The sequence below is a fragment of the Hemitrygon akajei genome, chromosome 18, assembly GCF_048418815.1.
Source record: "Hemitrygon akajei chromosome 18, sHemAka1.3, whole genome shotgun sequence".
In the NCBI taxonomy this organism is placed as follows: Eukaryota; Metazoa; Chordata; class Chondrichthyes; order Myliobatiformes; family Dasyatidae; genus Hemitrygon; species Hemitrygon akajei.
The window spans coordinates 15,908,136-15,931,554 of NC_133141.1; the positions used below are offsets into that span (position 1 = coordinate 15,908,136).

At 41.0% G+C, this 23,419-nt stretch overlaps 1 protein-coding gene across 3 annotated transcripts; it reads right to left on the reverse strand.

Annotated features, from left to right (window-relative positions):
- Positions 1-974: 974 nt before the first annotated feature.
- On the reverse strand, positions 975-16,374 carry LOC140741142 (ADP-ribosylation factor 1-like). 3 transcript variants are annotated; one of them, XM_073070963.1, is made up of 6 exons: positions 16,262-16,323; positions 13,646-13,699; positions 6,393-6,553; positions 5,261-5,371; positions 2,925-3,049; positions 975-1,579 (listed from the first exon to the last, which is right to left on the reverse strand). In XM_073070963.1, the coding sequence occupies exons 3-6, from the start codon at positions 6,535-6,537 to the stop codon at positions 1,421-1,423; spliced, it is 540 nt and encodes a 179-aa protein (XP_072927064.1). In that variant the 5' UTR covers positions 6,538-6,553; positions 13,646-13,699; positions 16,262-16,323; the 3' UTR covers positions 975-1,420. The 3 variants fall into 3 exon arrangements, with proteins under 3 accessions (XP_072927064.1, XP_072927063.1, XP_072927066.1); XM_073070962.1 differs by lacking the exon at positions 13,646-13,699 and having other exon boundaries at positions 16,262-16,374; XM_073070965.1 differs by lacking the exon at positions 13,646-13,699 and having other exon boundaries at positions 16,292-16,312.
- Positions 16,375-23,419: the final 7,045 nt, after the last annotated feature.

Genomic DNA, 23,419 nt, shown 5'->3' on the forward strand with positions numbered 1-23,419 from the left:
ATTCTAACAACATGAACAATGCTTCTTTGAGGTCTCTTGCCAATGAAAAAATTCCAGTCATCCACTCTAAAGCCCAAAATTGTGAAAAAAATGTTTCTCCATCCCACTGTCTCATCCCTTAGACATCAATTTCTTCAGTATAACAATCCACTTATAGCCGCTTCCCCCCCGCCCCCCACAAACCACAACCTCCCCCCAGAAATCTTTATTGGATTGCACAATGCTTTTGTCAGCCCAGGAGCATGCATAAATACTGCAAAAACTTAAAAAAGAAAATACTTTCCTGTTGTAACCACAGCTAACTTGAGGGAAGTGAACAAAACTCAGAACGGATACTTCCTGATATTTAAGAACAACTTCTCCAGGTTAAATAACAGCTTCCACCAACTGACATTTTCTGTAGCTGTCAACAACTCAGTGAGGGAATGGTCTAGATACAAACCTGGATCCTGGAGTAAAGAATGGCACTTATCCACTGCACCACAGGTCCCAAGCTTTGAATTGGAAATTGAAATGCATGAAATGTTTACAATTTTATAAAAGGTTCAAGTAGAACTTCAATACAAACAATTCTGCCAATTACATACTACCTTGACAATGTGCACCAACATCCAAGCATACAGCAACATGGAGTCCTTCTCCATTCCACCTGCTCTACAAACAATTAAATGTGTGCTATTTTGAATGACAACGCTTGAGAATTACATATGTACACCTCATTGCAAGGAATGCCTCTTGAACGTAGCTGGTCACTTATTATTGCAGACGACTCAGTGGCTTCACACAAGTATTTCAGCACCTTCAGTTAGTCTGCAAATCAGTAACCACTTCATTCACCCTTCAATAAAATGGTTTGAAAGCAATTGGAAACCACTTAAATACAGAAACAAATGTCAGATCAATATTTCAGTACAGTCACTATAAAAAATGTCAATTTTATAATTTCAGCCATAGAAAGATACTGACCCACACTATTTTGCAGAGGTGGACAAGTAAAGTGTTTAATTAAGCCAATTTTACAGTAACAATGAAAGCATGGAGAAGTGAACAAAACTGTTGGGAGTTCCAGTACTCAAGTGCAATTTAAAAATACAAGCAGAACGCTCCATTTATTGGAATGTGATAAATGCACTGTTGATAAATTCAATCTTGATGCATTGTTTTTTTTTCCAAGATCTTTCTGCACAGGTCCAGTTCCAGTTCAAGTTTCTTACATTTAAGCCAACAGCAGCTGTTGATGAGTCTTGGAAAAGAGACTACAATACAGTCAAAGGACACTACTGCTTGGATCCCCAATTCAATAACCAGAAGACACCATACCCCAAGGAAATGATGAAGATTAAAAAAAGTCAGTGTAGCCAAATTCACCTCATCAGGACAGTTACATTTTTCCAAATACACAATCCTTGGCAAGCAGTCATCACTTCTTTTTCAACTGACTGGCTAACCAATCCAGTCCATTGCAGAGACCCTCACCAGAGGTGGCGCACGTAGCCTGAATATACCACTGTCGACTGCGCAGATTGTGTAGGCCCAGTTTGTCTGTGATTTGAGCTGCATTCATTGCATTCGGAAGATCCTAGGAGGAAGAGGCAACATTTATACCTCAGGATTATATTGCTTTATGAGAAGCTGCAAGATTGTCCCTGATCCCAAAATGCCCTTTTCTCATTGCCACATTAAAAAAAACAGTAACTAATGGAGAACGGAAAGAGAAATACCAATATGAACATTAAGTGAAAGTAGGTGCAGCAACAGAATCATTAGGTCAGGGTGCTTGAGTGCAAGACAAGTTCAGAAAGATTAGAGATGTGCTGGTTCCTTAACCTTAAAATGGTATGCAAGAAAGTTATGTTAAACTTCTGTAAATTACTAGTTAAGCCTCAGCTGGAGCAGCACACCCAATTCTGGGCATACACTTTGGAGAAAGGCATCAGATGTCTTAGAGGATACCATTTACAGGAACTTAAATTGATAACCAGAGAAGCTAAGGCTCACCTTCAACTTTTCAGGCTCTGATATAATCTGACAAATATTTTAGTAAGTGTAATTAAGAAAAACCTATTTTCAAACAGAAGGGTTATTCACCAGAAGACACAGATTTAAGATAATTTTCAAAAGAATAAGTTGCAAGATGCAAAGAACATTAACTTAATAAGACAGCAGAATTATGATCCAGAATTGTTACCTGTAAAGGATTGTGGAAGGTGTGGAGGTAACGAGAATTGGACAAATGCTAAAGAAATGGGGCCATGTGACTGATTGGATAGCTCTACCAAAGAGTCAAAATAGGCAGGATAAACTGAATGATTGCCTGTGTTGTGGTACTGAGACAAGCATTTGTTAAAATGTTTAGCAAAATGCATAGTACATGCATTATTCACTACTTCCTGGATAAAAGTTTATTATTGGCAATGAAGCATTGTAACCTAGACTATTTGAGAGGCATTATTGCAAGAGAAACGAGATTTGCTGTTTTTTTAGCAGTTTGCAATGCGCAAAGACTAATGCTGCCACTTTGCTGAAGGTGCAAGAAACTAAAGTACCAAAGTACAACAAAACATTTTAGCAGTGACAATTTGCGCAAAATTACAAATGCTATATTTTGTCATGCAGTACTTGCTAGGCCGCAAATACGGATAAACTAAGAATGTGGCCTTTTAGGAAAAGTGATCATGGTGAACCCAAGAGGGAAAGTCAGGCTCAGTTGCTGCAAATGTGATGAAACATCAGGCCAAGTTGGAATATTCAGGCACTCATTTGGTCCACTAAAGTGATGTTCTGAACTCATCTCTGCTGTGATACACAATCAGGCAAGCTCTGCAATTAACCACTTCCAAGAAAAAGCTCTATGTTGAACAGTGGTAGTCAAACCATCCCAGTGAAACTGATGAAAACTACCCCTCACTTAACAGTTAATTTACCTGTTTGTTGGCAAGGACAAGTAAGACAGCATCACGCAATTCATCTTCTGCAAGCATTCGCATCAGCTCCTCACGTGCCTCATTCATACGCTCTCTGTCATTACTGTCAACGACAAATATCAACCCTAGAAGAACAAAAGTGAGCACAAAACTTCAGACTATAGTTAATCTTTCCTGATTCTTACAACACCAATTTCTCTGAACAACAGTTAAATACACTGCAAGAAACATACACAGGTTGCAGTCCAAGTGGAAGCAGAAGTGACTGCCATTTTGGATAGAAGGTCATTCAGCCCTTTGAGCCTGTTCTAATCAGATTTTTACTGCAATTCTATTTTAAAGGCCATCTGACTTAACCCCATCTCCCTCAATATTCTAAATAAAGAGTGTGAAATAAACATTTGTGGGTGGTGAGGGGCAGGAGTAAGGACGGAGAGTTCTACTCTCCCATTGTCCCTGCACCTAAAAAGACCAAGGTAACATGTCCTGGCACACTCACCTTAATAATAAGCAAATGCTTTGAGAGGCTGGTCAAGGAATACATCTGCAGCATGCTACCACCCACACTGGACCCCCTACAATTCACCTACTGACACAACCAATAGACACAGCTCTACACACCGTCCCTGCACATCTGGAGAAGTGGGATGCTTATGGGGGAGTGCTGTTCTTGGACTACAGTTCAGGATTCAACACCATAATTCCCTCCAGGCTCGACAAGAAGCTCAAAGACCTTGGCCTTCACCTTGCCCTGTGCAGCTGGATCCTGGACTTCCTGTCAGATTACTGACAGGTGGTAAGAGTAGGCTCCCTCACCTCTGCTCCCTCCTTTACTCCTGACTGTATCGCCACCCACAGCTCCAATCTGCTAATTAAATTTGCCAACAACATTACATTGATTGGCCTAATTGCAAAACAATGATGAGGTAGCCTACAGAGGAAAAAGTCATCACCCTGACACGGTGGTGTCAAGAAAACAACCTCTCCATTAATGCAGCAAAAACAAAGGAGCTGTTTGTGGATTACAGGAGGAATGGAGATGGGCTAACCCCTCTATTGACATCAATGGATCTGGGGTTGAGAGAGTGAACAGCTTTAAGTTCCTCAGTATACACATCATCAAGGACGTCATATGGCCTGTACATACCGGCTGTGTGGTGAAAAAAAAAGCACAACAGCACCTCTTTCACCTCAGATGGATGAAGAAGTTTGGCATGAGTCCCCAGGTTTGAAGGACTTTCTACAGGGGCACAATTGAGAGTATCCTGACTGGCCGCATCACGGCCTAGTATGGGAACTGTACTCCCCTCAATTGCAGGACCCTGTAGAATGGTGTGGACAGCCCAGCACATCTGTAGTTGTGAACTTCCCATGATTCAGGATATTTACAAGTACAGGTGTTTAAAAAGGGCCCGAAGGATCATCGGGGACCCGAGTCACCCCAACCACAACTGTTCCAGCTGCTACCATCCGGGAAACTGTAAAAGCCAGGACCAACAGGCTCCAGGACAGCTTCTTCCACCAGGCCATCAGAATGATTAATTCACACTGACATAATTTATATTTTGTATTTCTAAGTTATATTGACTGTTCTGTTGCACATACAGTACTATTTATTACAAATTACTATAAATTGCACAAACGGAGACATAACCTAAAGATTTTTACTCATGTATGTGAAGGATGCAAGAAACAAAGTCAATTCAATCACAGATAAAGCGCTTACCAGTTTAGAAATGGATCATAACTGTACTGTTCTTTCCAGACACTGCTCAAAACTAGTTTTTCCAACAACCATTGAACACTGAAGTTTTAAAAACCTTGAGAACATCACCTTTCAACTTGAAACTTGGAATACAAGCCAATTTATGCAACCCATGGTCAATATAATCTGCCAAAGATGCAGTGCTCAATGCAAAATAATTTTTGAAAAGGAATACCCACGACTCTGTACAAGAAAAGCAAAAGTTTTCACCTGTTGTGTTCCAGCCCCTTTGAGATACAAAACCAATAATCCATTAGTTGAGTGACTTAGTCGCTGACTAAAATTCAACAAGTGCATTGAAACTACGAATCAAAGTTGTTAATGCCTCACTTTTTATAGTCTTTGCTGCTTATAAACTTAGAACCTAAAAATGTGTTCACTCAGTTCTTCTGTTGATAGATTAAAACTAGACTCAAATGTACACCAAATCTAAAAATTACACATTGCCCTCACCTCATTTCACCCTACCCTTCCAAAATGCTCATTAATAAATGATATAATTGAATATCCAGTAATGGCTGTAGTGTCAAAATAAAGAAAGTGTAGATAGAAAACAAAGTCACCCCCTTACCTTGTGTGTTTTGAAAGTAATGACGCCAAAGTGGTCGGATTTTATCCTGTCCACCGACATCCCAGACTGTGAAGCTTATGTGTTTATATTCCACGGTTTCCACATTAAAACCTGAAAAGAAAGACATTTTATTATCTGGTTATCCCATCCATTTCCCCTTTTACTGAATCCACCAAATCTATCCAACCAGAAATTTGGCATCAATACTGCAAATTTAATCAAAAGCACAATTATTTAGTCAAAAGTCATCATGATGCAAATAGCCAAGTTGGAACCTTGAAATTCTAGCTGCAGCATTAAAGCAGAAACTGTTCTCCAGGTACCAAGAAACCATCTTGCAGTTAATTTGGTTGACTAATCCAGCTTTTCTCCCCCATAGGTATTTAACACCCTGCCCAACTGAGTATTAAACAGTCTTTTTCCTATATCGGCACCAACATTAAGAGTAAGTGCACAAGGAATACAAAGTATTTGAAAAGTACCTGTTGCAATTCTTCAAAAAAAAAGCAGGAGCACCTGTTGATCCTATTGTGTCATTCAATAAGATTATGGCTGATTAGATTACAGACTCAGCTCCACCCATCTGCCTTTTTCCCCATAACCCCTAATTTCCCTGCTATGCAAAAATCTGTGTATTTAATCTGGTAGCTACCACTGCTTCCCTGGGTATGAAGGAGCTGGAATTTATGATTTTCACCTGGAAATGCAGGAGTAAAAGCACAGATTTTATGACAGATTATAGAAATATGATATGATGTCAACATGGGTAATTCAAACTAGTGAAACTAGTTACCAAAAGTCTCCAAGTTTATTGATCACCTCAAGGCCCAAGAAGAACTTTAACCATTTCCCCTTGTTCTTTCACACGGATGATTTGACTCAAAGCTGTTCTCTTAATTATATTCAACAATCCAAATCTCTAACACAATGATAAATACCCAAATATGCCCAAACCTTTTATTCAAGGAAAAATAAGGCACTTAGCTGCAGACAGATTGTAAAGCATCACTTGCTAATTAGAGTACTGGAATCACCAGACTGACTCAAATTACAAGCTGTAAAAGATCTTCCATTATTGAAGTTGAAACAACACAATTGCTGATTCTTCAATTATAAGGCTATTTGAACATACCGATGGTAGGAATTGTGGTAACAATTTCTCCAAGCTTAAATTGGTAAAGAATGGTGGTTTTTCCAGCAGCATCTAGACCAACCATGAGAATTCGCATCTCCTTCTTTCCAAAGATGCCTTTAAGACCTGAAGCAAAAATTCCCATGGTCACGCTCACGTACCTGCATAAAAGAATAGTAGTTTAAAATTTTCCCCAAGATATATTAAAACATTCAAATGATCATTGCATGTGCCAAATTAGAAAGATTATTAAATATGTCACAGACTCCATTGTTTTCAAACAATGTATCACAGAAAGGTGTAAATTAGGTAATTAAGTAGTTTGGTACAGGAAGATGTCTATTCAGTGTTGTTCTTAGAACAGCCAAAAATCCATTTCCTTTTACTGATGGAGGCTTGGCCAGAAGCCAAATTAAACCACATTTGCCAAATACAATTTATTGTCCCAAATCTACAATATTACCACATGGTTAAAAACTCAACTTCTGTGTAAGGTACTCCCTGGTCAATGTGGTCAAGGTCTTTGAAGCTTTTGATACAAAACAAAAAACTTTGATTATGAACAAATACCTGCAATTCTTTAAATGCAAAGAGGCATACAAACCAGAAAGTGAAGCATTCAATAAAGTGAACTTTAAACAAGCTCAAATCATGCTTATACCCAAATTCAATTAATATTAAATGTGTAGAACAGTTCTGCAAGAATTAAGATATATTTAATATTTAACCACCTGGAGGTCGGTGACTAGTGGAGTGCCACAGGGATCTGTCCTGGGACCCCAGCTATTTGTGATTTTTATAAATGACCTGGATGTAGAGGCGGAAGGATGGGTGAGTAAGTTTGCGGATGACACGAAGATTGGAGGAGTTGTGGATGGAGCTATAAGTGGTCGAAGGTTACAAAAGGATATAGACAGGCTGCAGAGTTGGGCAGAAAAATGGCAAATGGAGTTCAATCCAGACAAGTGTGAGGTGATGCATTTTGGAAGGACAAACCAGAAGACTGAGTACAGGATTAATGGTCAGTTACTTAAGAGTGTGGATGAACAAAGGGACCTTGGGGTTCAAATCCATACATCCCTCAAGGTCACTGCACAGGTTGATAGGGTAGTTAAGAAGGCCTATGGGATGCTAGGCTTCATTAACAGGGGGATTGAGTTCAAGAGAGGCCATGTTGCAACTCTACAAATCTCTGGTGAGACCGCACTTAGAGTATTGTGTTCAGTTCTGGTCACCTCATTATAGGAAGGATGTGGAAGTTATGGAGAGGGTGCAGAGGAGATTTACCAGGATGTTGCCTGGTTTGGAGAACAAGTCATATGAGGCAAGGTTAGCAGAGCTGGGACTTTTCTCTTTGGAGCGTAGAAGAATGAGAGGGGATTTGATAGAGGTCTACAAGATTATGAGAGGCATAGATAGGGTGGATAGCCAGTACCTGTTTCCCAGGGCACCAATAGCAAACACCTGAGGGCATATGTACAAAATTAAGGGAGGGAAGTTTAGGGGAGACATCAGGGGTAAGTTTGTTTGGTTTTTTTTTATATACACAGAGGGTTGTGAGTGCCTGGAATGACTTGCCAGGGATGGTGGTGGAGGCTAAAACATTAGGGGTATTTAAGAGCCTCTTGGACAGGCACATGGATGAAAGAAATATAGAGGGTTATGGGGTACTGTGGGTTTAGTACTTGTTTTTAAGGATTATATGGGTCAGCACAACATGGAGGGTTGAAGGGCCTGTACTGTGCTGTAGTGTTCTATGGTTCTATATTGTTGTGTTAATATTAATAGTTCTATGCTCCTATATTTATGTTCAATACTGCAAAGTTATTAAAACTCCCTTTGCAGCAGAAAGGATTTAATTCTTCAACCATCAGTTTAAGAGTTATTGGAGTCACGTTACTATAAATGGTTACTATAGTACTACAAGCAGAAGTCAATCTAAAATTTGCAATACAAAAATGACAGTCCTCACAAAGGAGGAAGAAAAGTCATCTTTAATTTTCAAGTCAGATTTTGCTCAGGCGTCACTTGCAGAACATCTAGCTTCTCCGGTTACTGGCTTGGATCTTTCAACTAGCTCGACAGTAGAAATAATTACAAGTTACATAATCTGAAATTTGAATTAATGTGCATTTCACAGTATCAATTACTAGAAACAGGATCCAAAAAGGTTTACCAACACCTAACTATGCAAGTGTTCCACTGGATCTCAGTTTAGATTACAAACCGTCGAATACAATAAGGTCTTCAGCCGTGCAGCAGTTAGCTGCCCAAATATTATGCAAAGGAACGTTATTATATTCCTTTAACAAAATTTTTAAAAAGCTGAGGGCATAAATTTATAAAAATCTAAAGCCTCCAAATGTATTGAGTTTCAAGGTATGAACATTTAAAGATCAGCATTCTACATACAGTATGTGCTCATATTCCTACAGTTCTGATCAGAACACTCCAGAACCTGAGCCTCTACTTCCCTCTGCAACTCGATCCTCAACTTCCTAATCGGAAGACCACAGACCATGCAGATCAGAAACAACATCCCCACCTCGCTGACAGTCAACACTTGCACACTGGGTGTAATCTCTCTACACCCATGACTGTGTGGCTAGGCACAGCAAATTTAAATTTGCCAATGATATTGTTGGCAGAATTTCAGATGGTGTTGAGAGGGCGTACAGAAGAGAGATACATCAGCTAGCTAAGTTGTGTCACAGCAACAACCTTGCACTCAATGTCAATAAGACTAAAGAACTGATTGTGGACTTCAGAAGGGGCGAGACAAGGGAACTTAGACCAGTCCTCAGAGAGAGCAGAAGTGAAAAGAGTGAGCAATTTCAAGTTCCTGGGTGTCAATATCTTTGAGGATCTATCCTGGGCCCAACAAACTGATACAGCTACAAAGGCTATATTTCATTAGTTTGAGTAGATTTGCAAATTTCTAAATATGTCCCGTGGAGGGCATTCTAACTGACTGAATCACTGTCTGGTATGGTGGGGGGGGGGGGGGGGGCTACTGCGAAATACGATGCAGAGACATGTTACCTTAGTCAGCTCCATCACGAGCACAAGTCTCTGTAGAATCCAGAGCATCTTCAAGGAGTGATGCCTCAAAAAGGCAGCATCCGTCAATAAGGACCCCCATCACCCAGGACATGCCCTCTTTTCATTGCTACCATTAAGGAGGTACAGAAGCCTGAAGGCACACACTCAATGATTCAGGAACAGCTTCTTTTCCTCTGCCATCCAATTTCTGAACACCATCTCTCTACTTTTTTTATTTCTATTTTTGCACTACTTAATCTAACTATTTAATCTATATTTACTGTAATTGATGTTTTTTTCTATTATTGTGTATTGCATAACAAATTTCACGACATATGTCGGTGATATTAAACCTGATTCTAATTTTAGTAATTCAGACAGCTGAGCTCTCCAAATTATTTTACATTAGTTTTAATACCACTGTAGTAAATAGTAGTTGCCCCACCTGAAGGGTAGTCATTTTGATAGTAAATCAAGCAGGTCTATTACTTGTTGATTTCAAGAGCCAGCAATGCCAAGACATTAGGACAAACTGATCAACCCAGCTTGCAGGCTGGTCTTGCCCCAGTCCCCTTGTCCAATCCCCAAGGACACCAAAATTTACATTCAGCTTATTTCATCCAACTCCAAGCCTCACCATCACATTAATCCACTGAAGTGCAGCAGCCACAAGCAACTAGACCCTGAAATCCCATCTGTAATTTACCTCAATGGCTTTTTGATGGCTTCTTCTCTCAAAGAGCATTTTGAACTGCATTTAAGTGTCTGACAGACATGTAAACAGTTGAAATGGATTCAAAAAATATGAAATTTAATTGACAAAGCAAACCACTCACCTTTTTATTAACTCAAAGGGATTACTGTGCACAGGTTCAAAGGTATAGGAAACGACCTTCAGCTCACCACACTAGGCTGTGCTCTTGGCCTTCATGCTGCTACATACAGGTACAGAAGGAACTTTGCTAGTGGTTCCCCTCCAAACTGCCAAGTTTGGCCTGATAAATTTGCTGGTTAAAAGTTCTGGATATACAAAAAAGCTCCAATTCAAATTAGTAATACTACTACTACAACATCGCAGAAATCCCATTCTTCTGATTCCCAGCATGCCCATCACCTCCCTCCAATTCTCTCACCACCTGTATACACTAAGGGCAACTGATAGTGCACAATTAACCTGCCTACTTAGAGGAAACCAGCACATCTGGGGAAATCCACTTGTGCAAGCTCTACTCAGATAGCACTGAAGATCAGGATGGGACCTGGGTCCTTGGAGCAGCAAGGACAATAGCACCTACTCTACAACAATTAGCAACAAGTTCCTCATTTGCCTTCCTCTCCAACCGCAATATGCTCTGCAATACATATTAATTGTTCAGTGGTAATAGTTGAAACAAAACCTATTGTAATGGGCAGCCCATTACAAGCAGTAAGCCCCTTGTAGACAATGATATTCTGCATACTTAACTCAAAGCATCAACTGTTTCCCTCCTTAAATGATCTGCTGTGTTCTTCCAGAACTTCAAGCATGTCGTTCACAATTTCCAGCATCTACAGAATCTCGTTTATAATAACTATTTGCTTAACATAATGCCCAATTGCTCTTAAGGGTTAACATATTCAACAGTATTTCCCTAACAAGTCTAATGACCCTTACAGTTACATTCATGGTTCAGGTTTGCAATCCAAATGAAAGATTTGGAAGTTAACACTCTCAAAGTCCAACCCTTACATCCGTCATGAAAGCAGGTGGAAATGGGTGAAAGCTGTATAGGCCAATCCCCTGCACAGTGGATGCAATGGACTGCAGAAGTGTTGATGAACTCCAACCATCGACTTCAGAGGTAATCGATAGCCTATGCTTCAGTGGGAGCTACGGGCTCAAGTAACACTGATTCACATGAATAAAAAGGACCATTGCAGTCCAGTCCATCAGGCTGAACTGTAGAGGAACCATCCCGTGATTACTCTCTTGCTCTATTTCTTCTGGAAAAGTCAACCTCAATCCTCACAGTGCTTTTCATCCTTCAGGCTTACCTCAAACAAAGTGAATTATTGTTCAAAACAAGACTAATCACTCCCAGGGAGCTATGTTCACTATCAGCTCCTTCCTCAGGCATCCATTCCAGTATGAGGTTCTCAAATAGTGCCCTGAAAATAGATGACTAACCTCCTTAACTATGCATTAATTAGAATGCAGAGGGTCAATTGGCTTCTAAATTTAATCTAGCCCAACATTATTAAAGTGGATTATTTGCCATGATACAGTGTGCAGCCCAGGAGGATGAATGGACTTTACACATATCTGAACATTAAAACAGAAAATGTTACAAATTTATAAAAACTTGAATAGTTATGGGAAAGTCAATCAAATAAGCATCTTGCAGTCCAAAACCCAAGTGGGTTTTCAACTGCAATTATTCAGTATGTAAAATTGAGAGGCGAATCAGCCACTTGCTTCCAGTAAAAGTTTTTTTTTTAAAAAAACATCAAGATGTCAAGGCCAATGTTTTATGGTAGAAAGAGTTAGTGGTTTGGATATCACATTTGAAGGCTACTGAAATGTCAACCCCACTCCTTTAAAGATCAATTTGTACATACCTTAAGTGTTACCATTTCAATTTCACTTCTATCATCATGCACGGGCATTTCTCAAAGCTGTTCTCTGGCTAAACCGCATTAGTTTTAGAAGAACTGCAGCACAGCATCATGAGCAAAGTGTATTGATCCAATGATCAGAGGCATCACTTGCAGAAATTTAAGAGGGCAGAGTGGGACAAGGATTGCTATCATATCAAAGTGTTCTCTGCCTGACGTGTACAATCCTATATTTCTAACCTCCCTTAAGTGAGAAAAAAGTTGGTCTGAATTTGCACAGATCACAGAAAATAAAGCACCTGAAACTCAAAAGTGCAAATGCACCTCAATTATGGTACTTCATGTGATAGACTTGTTCTCATGTGTTTTCCTTCTACCTCTAAAGATAGGTTAGCCACGCTGATCCATTTATCACTAATGCAGCTCCATTTCACCTAAATGAAACATGCCACATTTAACCCTGGCTTCACTAGGATATAAAATACATTGCCGCATTTACGTAATAAAAGATACACTTTCTTTCTATTTCTGCAGGGATCTGTGCTGGGATCTCTATTGTTTGTGATGGCCTGGATGAAAATGTAGATGGGTGGGTTAGTAGGTTTGCAGATACTACCAAGATTGGTGGAGTTGTAGATAGTATAGAAGACTGACAAAGAATACAGTGAGATATAGATCAGTTGCACATATGGGCAGAGAAATGGCAGATGGAGTTTAACACAGATAAATGTGAGATACTGCATTTCGGTAGGGCAAATGAAAGGAGACAGTACACTGTTAAGGGCAAGATCCTGAACAGTGTTGCTGAGCGGAGGGAACTTTGGGTCCAAGTTCATAGCACCTTGAAAGTGGCTACACAAGCTGATAAGGGGCCTTATGGAATGCTTGCTTTTATTAGTCGAGGCATCAGGTTCAAAAGTCAAGAGGTAACATTGCAACTTTACAAAACCCTGGTTAGGCCACATCTGGAGCATTGCATACAGTACTGGTCACCCCACTACAGGAAAGATGTTGAGGCTATGAAGAGGGTTTACCAGGATGCTGTCTAGTTTAGAGGGCATGCACTATCATGAGAGGTGGACAAACATGAGCTGTTTTCTTTGGAGCAGCAGAGGCTGAGAAGAGATCTTATAGAGGTTTATAAGATTATGAGAGGTATAGATAAAGTGGAAAGAGTATCTGCTTCTAGAGTTGAAATGTCTAATACCAGAGGTCTTGCACTGAAGTTGAGAGGAGGTAGGTTCAAAGGGGATGTGGAGAATGCCTGGCACGGTGATTGGGGCTTCTAAGAGACGCTTAGATAGGCACATGAATGAGGATGGAGGGATATGGACATCGTGTAGGTAGAAAGAATTAGTTTTTCAGGGGTTTTGATTTACTTTTTAGCTGGCTTGGTACAATGTAGTGGGCTGAAGGGCCCATTCCTGTGCTGTACCGTTCTATGTACTTTATGTACTTCCACAGATTCAGTCAAAATGCCAACATTTCAAATAAAGCAAACTTACTTTTTTGAAATTAAGCTAGCAAATATCCACAATCAGAGAGAAGTGGTCTGCAAAATGACAGGCATGAGATAAGAGATAACAGCAAGGAAGGATTTGTACAACAACACATACCTTAAACAGAAACCAATTTAGGGATGATTGGTAACAAGACTTGAACGCTGATCTCTAGAGAGTGCAAAAAATGTCAAATAAGGCAATGCAGAATGGTAAAATCACAATAGGAGAAATTCTGCAGATGTTGAAAATCCACAGCAATACACACAAAATGCTGGAGAAATTCTCAGCAGGTCAGAGAGCATCTATGGAAAAGAGTAAACAGTTAATGTTTTGGGCCGAGACTCTTGTTCAGGACTGGAAAGGAAGGGGAAGACACCAGAATAAAAAGGTTGGGGGGTTGGGGTGGGAAAGAGGAGCAAAAGAGGCGGCGGCTAGCTGGAAGGTGATAGGTGGAGCTACATGGATGGGAAAGGTCACGGGCTAGAGAGGAAGGAATCTGATAGGAGAGGAGTGGACCAAAGGAGAAGAGGAAGGAAGAGGGGATCTAGGGAGAAGTTATAGGCAGGTCAGAAGAAGTGAAACGTCAGAGTAAGGAATAGAGGAAGCATAGGATGGTTGGGGGATTTGTTCACCGGAGGAGAAATCGATATTCATGCTATCAAGTTGGAGGCTACCCAGATGGAATACAAGGTGTTGCTCCTCCACCCTGACATGGATCAACAGGAATGAGAATTAAAATTCTTAGCCACCTGGAAGTTCAGCTTGCGGTGGATGGTGTGGAGGTGCTCGACAAAAACATGGATGTAGCACTGAAACATGGTTGATATACAAAGTGAGAAGCAATGATACAGCTTCAATAGGGTAACTTCATTACTGCCTTGAAACCGGCCAGTGAGCTGCTCTAAAGTTATCTTCAACGCAAGGAATAAAATTTAAAATTTATGACCTGCCAGCTAGCAGTAATTCTTCACTAAAACAAGGGAGGTACCACGAGACTTTTCCATCCACATGCAGATGCTCATAGTGGTTACACGCCTCTAACTTGTAATGCATTGATGTACTTTGTTGGTTCTGTTTTTATTGACAAAATCATTCACAACAATCTTAAAATATGCCAGAGAACTTTTTGGATCTTAGAAATGACAACTTAATAAGACTAAAAATTGTTACTTCAGTAAAGTACAAAGCAGGTACAAACAGAAAGCATCTTTAATCAACTCCCTGCATGGGCAATTAAAAAGGTGTTACAAAAGACAAGATACTGTATGCAAGTAATTTCCACAAGGCTCAGTAACACTTGTACTCTTCCTGTCATTAATATTTTTAGCTACAATTCCTCTGATTTTGTCCATTATCAAGGGCGTCTACAAAGCTGCAGAAAATTCAATTCCATGCTCAACTCCTCAAATGTAACAGCTCACCTCCTCAAATGTAACAGCTCAACTCCTCAAATGTAACAGCTCACATCTACATACAGCAAGACTAAAATAACTTTTGGGCAAGTAACATTCATACCAGAAAGTGACAGGTCTACAATAAAAGTTTAACCACCTTTGACATTCATGGCATCAAATATCAAGCCCACCATCAACACCTCAAAGGTCACCATTGACCAGCACACATTAATTCATCTGCACCAGCCACACAGATACTATGACTATAAGGAGAGATTGAAGGCAAGAGACTTACCTCCGCTGACACTCTAGTCTTTGCACCATCCACAAGGCCAATCAGCAGCATTACAGAACACCCTCCACTTCCCTAGCATAGTGCAGCTCCAATAATACGCTGGTTGAACACTACCTTAAACAAGTCTCCAAACTAGTAATCCATTCACAACCCAAAACATTCATTTTCCACCATCAGGATTGCACTGCTCAGAAACTACACAGCAGCCATTCACTTAGATTACTTCAAAAGATTCAAGGTGCATTTATTATCAAAGTATGTATGCAGCATACAGCCCTGAGATTCACCTTCCCACAGACAGCCACAAAACAAAGAAACACTATGGAACCCGTTCGGTGAAAGACTTCAACCCCACACATCCCTAATGTTCAAAAAAACAAATCGCGCAAACGGCATGTCACAAATCCGAAACCTTTACCATGGAGAATGGCAGGGGTCCCCGATTAATGGGAACACATCCTTTAAGTGTTCCTCTCCAATTCACACCAACTTCACAGGGAAATACATTATTGCTCATCAAACTTATTGGGTTTAATCGCTGGCATTCATTAATAGGACTACAACGATGACTGCAGCAAACCAATTAAGGCCATTAAATGGCCGTCGACATAACCGTCCATTCCCAAATTAACGACCAAAATCCTTTCTGCACATAACCGTTAATGGTTACTGGGAGCCTCACTTTAAACGCTAATTTGAGACAGGAAGCGAGGAAAACATGCACGAAAGGTAATTAAATAACATGTACTAATTAAATCATGCAAAGCAAAACAAGGCTAGCTCCAAGGCTGCAAGGTAGCAGTTTGCCTTTGCAATTGTCATTCACCGCACCCTGTACCACCCATGAATTCCAGCCGAATACCCCAGACGAGTTACCACAAAAATACGGTAGCTCGTCAATGAAGGCCAAAGCCGGCCCTTTCACGTTACTTGGCCAGGCGGCCAACCATCGACTCATCGAGTCGTGGTACCTCCCCGCTCTTCACCCCTGCACGACACGGAAGAGCAACAGTACCTCCTAAGTCGAAACCGTTAATTTACCTGCTTCTCCTCGGTGTAACTGCTACTCACCAACTCCAACGAGCACTGCCAGAAACACGTCATACGCACCACGCAAGACCCGCAATTCATACTGCCGCGTGCCTCCTCTACGTCTGACGCAAAAACTTGCGGAGCACTTTCCAAATGTTAATCATTTATGAATGGCAAGTGCTGGCGAACGCGGGGGGTTACTCATGCATGATGTCGTTTGAAAGCTAACGTGTAGGTGCGACAGACAATTATGATGGCAAATATCAAGTTGTCCTTTATTGCAGGAGGATTTAAGTGCAAGAGTAAAGGTGAATTGTGTAGGATGTTAGTGATTCCACACCTACAGAAGTTTTGGTTTCTACCGATTGAAAGATATCCTTGCAATAGTAGGAGCGCAGCAAAAATTCACCAGACTGGTTCCAGTTTCAGAATGGTGTTGTCATCTCAGAGGACCTGTCTTGGGCCCAGCATGTAAGTGCTTTATGAAGGAAGCACATCAGCGCCTGTACCTCCTTAGGAGTTTGCGAAGATTCGGCATGACATCCAAACCTTTGACAAACTTCTACAGGTGTGTGGTGAAGAGTATATTGACTGGCTGCATCACAGCCTGGTATGGATACACCAATGCCTCTGAATAAATTTTTTTACTAAAAGTAGTGAATACAGCCCGTTCACGGGTTAATCCTTGCCCACCATTAAGCACATCCACATGGAACGCTGATGCAGGAAAGCAGCAGCCATCATCAAGGGTCCCTACCATCCAGGTCATGCTCACTTATCGCTGCTGCCATCAAGAAAAAAAGGCACAGGAGTCCCAGGACTGTCACCACCAAGTTCAGAAACAGTTATTACCTCTCAAACATCAGTCTGTTGAACCAAAGGGGATAACTTCACGCCTCATCACTGAAATGTTTCCACAGCTAATGGACTCACTTTTAAGGACTCTTCATCTCATGTTCTTAATATTTATTGTTTATTTGTTTATTATTATTTATCTCTTTTGCATTTGCAGTTTGGTGTCTTTTGTACATTGGTCGTTTGTTTGTCCTCAATGTAGTCTTTCACCGATTCTATTGTGTTTCTTGTATTTACTGTGTATGCCCCCATGAAAATGAATCTGAGTTGTATATGGTGACATAAATGTAAACACAGAAAACATACAGCACAATACAGGCCTTTCTGCCCACAAGCTGTGCCAAACATGTCCCTACCTTAGAACTACCTAGGCTGTCTTACTTTTACAATCAGTCTGACTGCCCAATATGGGTGGCAATGGAGTTGAACTCTAATAAGAATCTCCCCAGCTCCGCACTTCCTTGCCATTTGCCTAAGTCAATTGTTAATCCGGTTATCAGACACACTCTGAGAATGTGGGCTCAGTTCAGAAAATATAATGGGCTTCACGGTCTCTCTCTCTCTCTAGTCCTATTCTACATAATCATCTTTTTCAGCCTTCTATGCAGGATTTAACATTTCTAGACTGGCACAGAAAGGGCATTAGGTGTTTTGAAGATCTTTTCATAGATAAGCACTTTGCAACTTTTGAACAATTGTCTGTAAAGTTTGGCCTACCTAACACTCATTTATTTAGACATCTCCAAATTAGACATTTTAACAACCCTTTAATACCAAACTTTCCTGAGGTACCCGTTAAAAATGGTGTGGATTTGTTTCTTCATGTGAACCCATTGGGTAAAGGTTTAATTTCTACCATTCGAGATATGTTAACGACGTTGAGGTGAGCCCCCTTCGACAAAATTAAAACTGCCTGGGAGCATAATTTAAATTTTTCTTTGTCTGACGAGGTTTGGGATTCAATTCTCAAGTCAATTCAACTTCTCTATGTGCTCGCCACTGCCTTTTACAGTTCAAGGTGGTACACAGGGCTTATATGTCTAAAACTAAATTGTCACGGTTCTAACCTGATATTAGTCCCTGTGGCGATAAGTGTAAAGGGGGCAAGGCTTCTCTTATTCATACGTATTGGGCTTGTCCTAGCTTCGAGAAATTCTGGAGAGATGTTTTTTAAACTTTATCTCACATACTTAATTGCTATTTGGAACCTAACCCTCTGATTGCTCTTTTCGGTACTTCGGGAGAAGCTGACATACATTTAACTCCGACTAAGCGTCGTACACTGTCTTTCGCCTGTCCTTTGGCCAGACGTGCAGTCCTTCTTAGGTGGAGAGAAGCTGCCCCACCCACCCATGCTCAATGGCTCAGAGACATTATGTCCTGCTCAGATCTTGAAAAGATTCATTATTCACTTCTGAATTCGGACATAAAGTTCCAAAAGGCGTGGGGACCTTTTCTTGAATGTATTCATAATTCCCGTTTAGATTAAGGGTGTATCCCTCCCTTTTTTTTTCTTTTGCATTTAAATCCCTTACTTCCAGCTTCTTATGGTTAAGATTTACAGTTTTTTTTTGATGTGTAAACATATTATAGTTCAGGTCATAGACAATATACCTTCTTTTTATAAATACAGCTCTGTGATGATAAAAGTTCTGATTAACTTTTTTATATATCGTAAGGTTGGCTTGGAGTTGGGTAGTGGGAGGGTGGGGTGGTAACTATACGATTCTACTATGGGTGCTTTTTTAAAATTGTTACGAACTGTACATTTGATACGTTTGTTTTGCACTGTATAAACCTCTACTTTTTTTTGTTTTGTCACATTGTAGAAACTCAAAAAAATTAATAAAAAAAGAACTACCTAGGCTTTACCCATAGCCCTCTATTTTTCTAAGCTCCACGTAGCCATCCAGGAGTCTCTTAAAAGACCCTATCATTTCCGCCTCCACCACCGTTGCCGGCAGCCCATTCCATCCACTGACCACTCTCTGTGTAAAAAACTTACCCCGACATCTCCTCTGTACCTACTTCCAAGCACCTTAAAACTATGCCCTCTCATGCTAGGCATTTCAGCTCTGAGGAAAAGCCTCTGACCATCCACACGATCAATGCCTCTCATTATCTTGTACACCTCTATCAAGTCACCTCTCATCCTCCGTCACTCCAAGGAGGAAAGGCCAAATTCACTCAACCTATTCTCATAAGGCATACTCCCCAATCCAGGCAACAGCCTTGTAAATCTTCTCTGCACCCTTTCTATAGTTTCCACGTCCCTCCTATAGTGAGGCGACCTTAATTGAACACGCCAAGTGGGGTCTAACCAGGGTCCTATGTAGCTGCAACATTACCTCTCGGCTCTTAAACTCAATCCCATGATTGATGAAGGCCAATGCACCATATGCCTTCTTAACCACGGAGTCAACCTGTGTAGCAGTGTTCAGTGTCCTATGGACTCGGACCCCAAGATCTCTCTGATCCCCCACACTGCCAAGAGTCTTACCATTAATACTATATTCTGCCATCATATTTGACCTACCAAAATGAACCACCTCACATTTATCTGGGTTGAACTCCATCTGCCACTTCTCAGCCCAGTTTTGCATCCTATCGATGTCCCGATGTAACCTCTGACAGCCCTCCACACTATCCACAACACCTTCAACATTTGTGTCATCAGAAAATTTACTAACCCATCCCTCCACTTCCTCATCCAGGTCATTTATAAAAATCACAAAGAGAAGGGGTCCCAGAACAGATCCCTGATGCACACCACTGGTTACTGGCCTCCATGCAGAATATGACCCATCTACAACCACTCATTGCCTTCTGTGGGCAAGCCAGTTCTGGATCCACAAGGCAATGTCCCCTTGGATCCCATGCCTCCTTACTTTCTCAATAAGCCTTGCATGGGGTACCTTATCAAATGCCTTGGTGAAATCCATATACACTACATCTACTGCTCTACCTTCATCAATGTGTTTAGTCACATCCTCAAAAAATTCAATCAGGCTCATAAGGCATGACCTGCCCTTGACAAAGCCATGCTGACTATTCCTAATCATACTATACCTCTCCAAATGTTCATAAATCCTGCCTCTCAGGATCTTCTCCATCAAGGCACCAACCACTGAAGTAAGAACTTTGATAATAAATTTACTTTGTACTTTGTGTCCTATATGGCACAACTTTTAGATGAGGAGAGATTAAATAGGCTACAGCTCTGGAGGTTAGAAGAATGAGAAGTCACCTCAGAATCCGAATCAGGTTTATTATCACTGACATACGTCATGAAATTTCTTGTTTTGGGGCAGCAGAACAATTGAATACATAAAAATACTATAAGTTCCAATAAGAAATATAAAACTAAGCATATAAACAGTGCAAAGAGAGAGCAGAATAGCACAGTATTGTTCATGAATTCATTGACCGTTCTGAAATCTAATGGTGGAGGAGGAGAAGCTGTTCCTAAAACTTTGAGTGTGTGTCTTCAAGCTCCTGTACCACCTTTGTTGGTAGTAGTGAGAAGAGGGCAAGTCCTGGATGTGATGGTCCTTAATGATGGATGCCGCCTCTTGAAGATGTCCTCAAGGGTGGGGAGGCTAGTGTCCGTGATGGAGCTGGCTGAGTCTATAACACTCTGTAGCTTTTTTTGATCCAGTGCATTGGAGCTTCCAAACCAGGTGGTGATATAACCAATCAGAATGCTCTCCACTGTACATCTGTATGTGCAATGTACTTAGACACTTTCACAGGGTAGATGCAGAGATAACGCTTCCCTTGACTGAGGGGTGTCGACCTATGGGTCACAGTCTCAAAATATGGGGTGGCTACTTAGGACTTAAAATGAGGAGACATTTCGTTACTCAGAGGGTGGTGAACTTCTGGAATTCTCTACCCCAGAAGACTGTGACAGTTCAGTTATTGAGTTCATTCAAAATTGAGTTCGACTTCTGTGGTCAAAGCTCAGCAATCCTGGAGGTGGAGTTGGCAGGCTCTGAAGAGACCAGCGAGTCCCAGGTTGTCAAGTTTTCAGTCAGAAGTCTGTACAGTTAGAAGACACAAGGGTCTGTCTGAGTCCAGAATTCAAGGACCAAAGGTTAAACCCATGATTGGCAAGTCCTGCAGCCAAGGCCTAAAGATAAACGCATGATCAGCAAATCCTGGGATCAGTACTTAGAGGTTGGTAAAGTCTGGAGGGCAAAGCAAAAGGTCAAAGTCCAGAGCTGGCGAGTCTAGAGGTAGAGACCCAAAGGTTGAGTCTGTGAGTCCAGGCCAGCAACTGGAGGTTGGAGACTCAATGTCTGTGAATCTGTGAGTCTGGAGTCAAGTGCTGGAGGCCCAGTGGTGGTCCATCCTTGGGTTGGAGGCCTGTGTGTGTATGATGATGGGGGTGGGAGGGTGGTAAAGTGGCTATTTTTGCTGCTGTTATCTTGTTTTGGTTCTGTTGATGTTGTGATGAGAGACCTAGATGAGGATGGTGAGGACCCAAGTGTTGGAGTATCTGGGACTAGAATCGAAGCACAATATGAGACTGAAATGAGGACAGAGTTGTAAGCTCGATGCTAGACGAAAATCCAACGTAGAGCTGACGATTGAGCACTGAACCTCAGTTCAGGTGCTCTTTAAATATTAAAATCCTGACGCCAAAACATGGCTGCCAATTAGTGGGCTGGGCCTGGTCTTTAAAGGGGCTGTGCCGACTATCCATATTCCAGAGAATTAGAGCGTCTAAACCCCAGAGGTTGGTGCGGTTGGGTGCTTGTTTTAACAGTTGTTGCTGCTTTGTGTGTTCTGCAGGATATTGTGGGCATGTTATGTTGGTGCCAGATTGTGTAGCAACACTTGTGGGCTGCCCCCACTACATCTTCGTGTGTGTTGGTTGTTAACACAAATGACAAATTTCACTGTATGTTTCGATGTACGTGATAAATAAATGGGATGACTTGATCTGAACACAGTACTCCAAATGTGGTCTAACCAGGGTTTTAATAGAGCTGCAACCATATGTCGTCTTATTAACTCTATCAACTTGCAAAGCAACTTTGAGGGATCTATGGACGTGGACCCCAAGGTCCCCCTGTTCCTCCACACTGTCAGGGGTCCTTCCATTCACTCTGTACTCTGCCTTTAAGTTCAGCCTTCCAAAGTGAATCACTTCACACTTTTCCAGGTTGAACTCCAAATTCTCACCAAATCTTGTGTTCCAGTATCCAGCTCAGTACATCTGCTTTCACATGTCCTTCCTGTCCTAAACTAATAGGAGTCATACCATCTTCAGCAGTGGCTTCCCATCCCTGAGCTATTGCCACTGCAATATCCCAAAAATCTGTCAGTGCTGCTTCTCCAAACAACTGTCTACCCCTCAGGATCATAGTTGTGGGCTCAGATTGCATATGTTCATCAGTATAAACCATCAGTGCAATCTACTTGCTTCTCCATGGCCTGGGAGAGTGAGAGGCTGGTCCACTATCTTCAATCTCTCTATTTTACCAGACACACTAAAACATTTCTGTATATTTTTGGGCTTCCTCTCTAGTGAATGGGTTTCCCCCACCACCTAGGTCATGTCCTCTTCTCACTGTTACCATCAGGAAGGAGGTACAGAAGCCTGAAGGCTTTCAGTGATTCAGGAACAGCTTCTTCCCCTCTGCCATCCGATTTCTGAATGGACATTCAACCCATGAACACTACCTCACTACTTTTTAAATTATATCTGTTTTTGCACGACTACTTTTAATTTAACTATTTAATATCCATACATATACTTACTGTAATTCACTTTTTTGTTTTTTTCTATATTGTGTTTCATTGTACTGCTCCTGCTAAGTTAACAAATTTCACGACATATGCTGGTGATATTAAACCTGATTCTGATTCTGAAGTACATTTCTGCAAAACCTCAAAATGCTTTTAGACAAATCCTGAGTGATCTATGCGTATTTTCATCATTTTCTATATTTTCTATTCAATTGGAATCATAAATGAATGAACATTAATGCGTATTACTCAATCATAGATGGCCCCTTAATCCACACAAAAATGAGGTGTGATCCCAACGGGGCCAATGTAGCTATATAGCTAGCGTATTTCAGCAGTGAAAAGGTAAATTGGTTTATTACTGTCACGTGTACCAAGGTACAGTGAAAAATTTTGTTCTGCATGTCATTATACAGATCATTTCACCACATCAGTGCATTGAGGTAGTACAAGGGAAAACAATAACAGAAAACAGAATAAAATGTTACAGTTACAGAGAAAGTGCAGTGCAAATATGTCAAGTCAAGAGTCCATCTTATCATACTCGGGGACCGT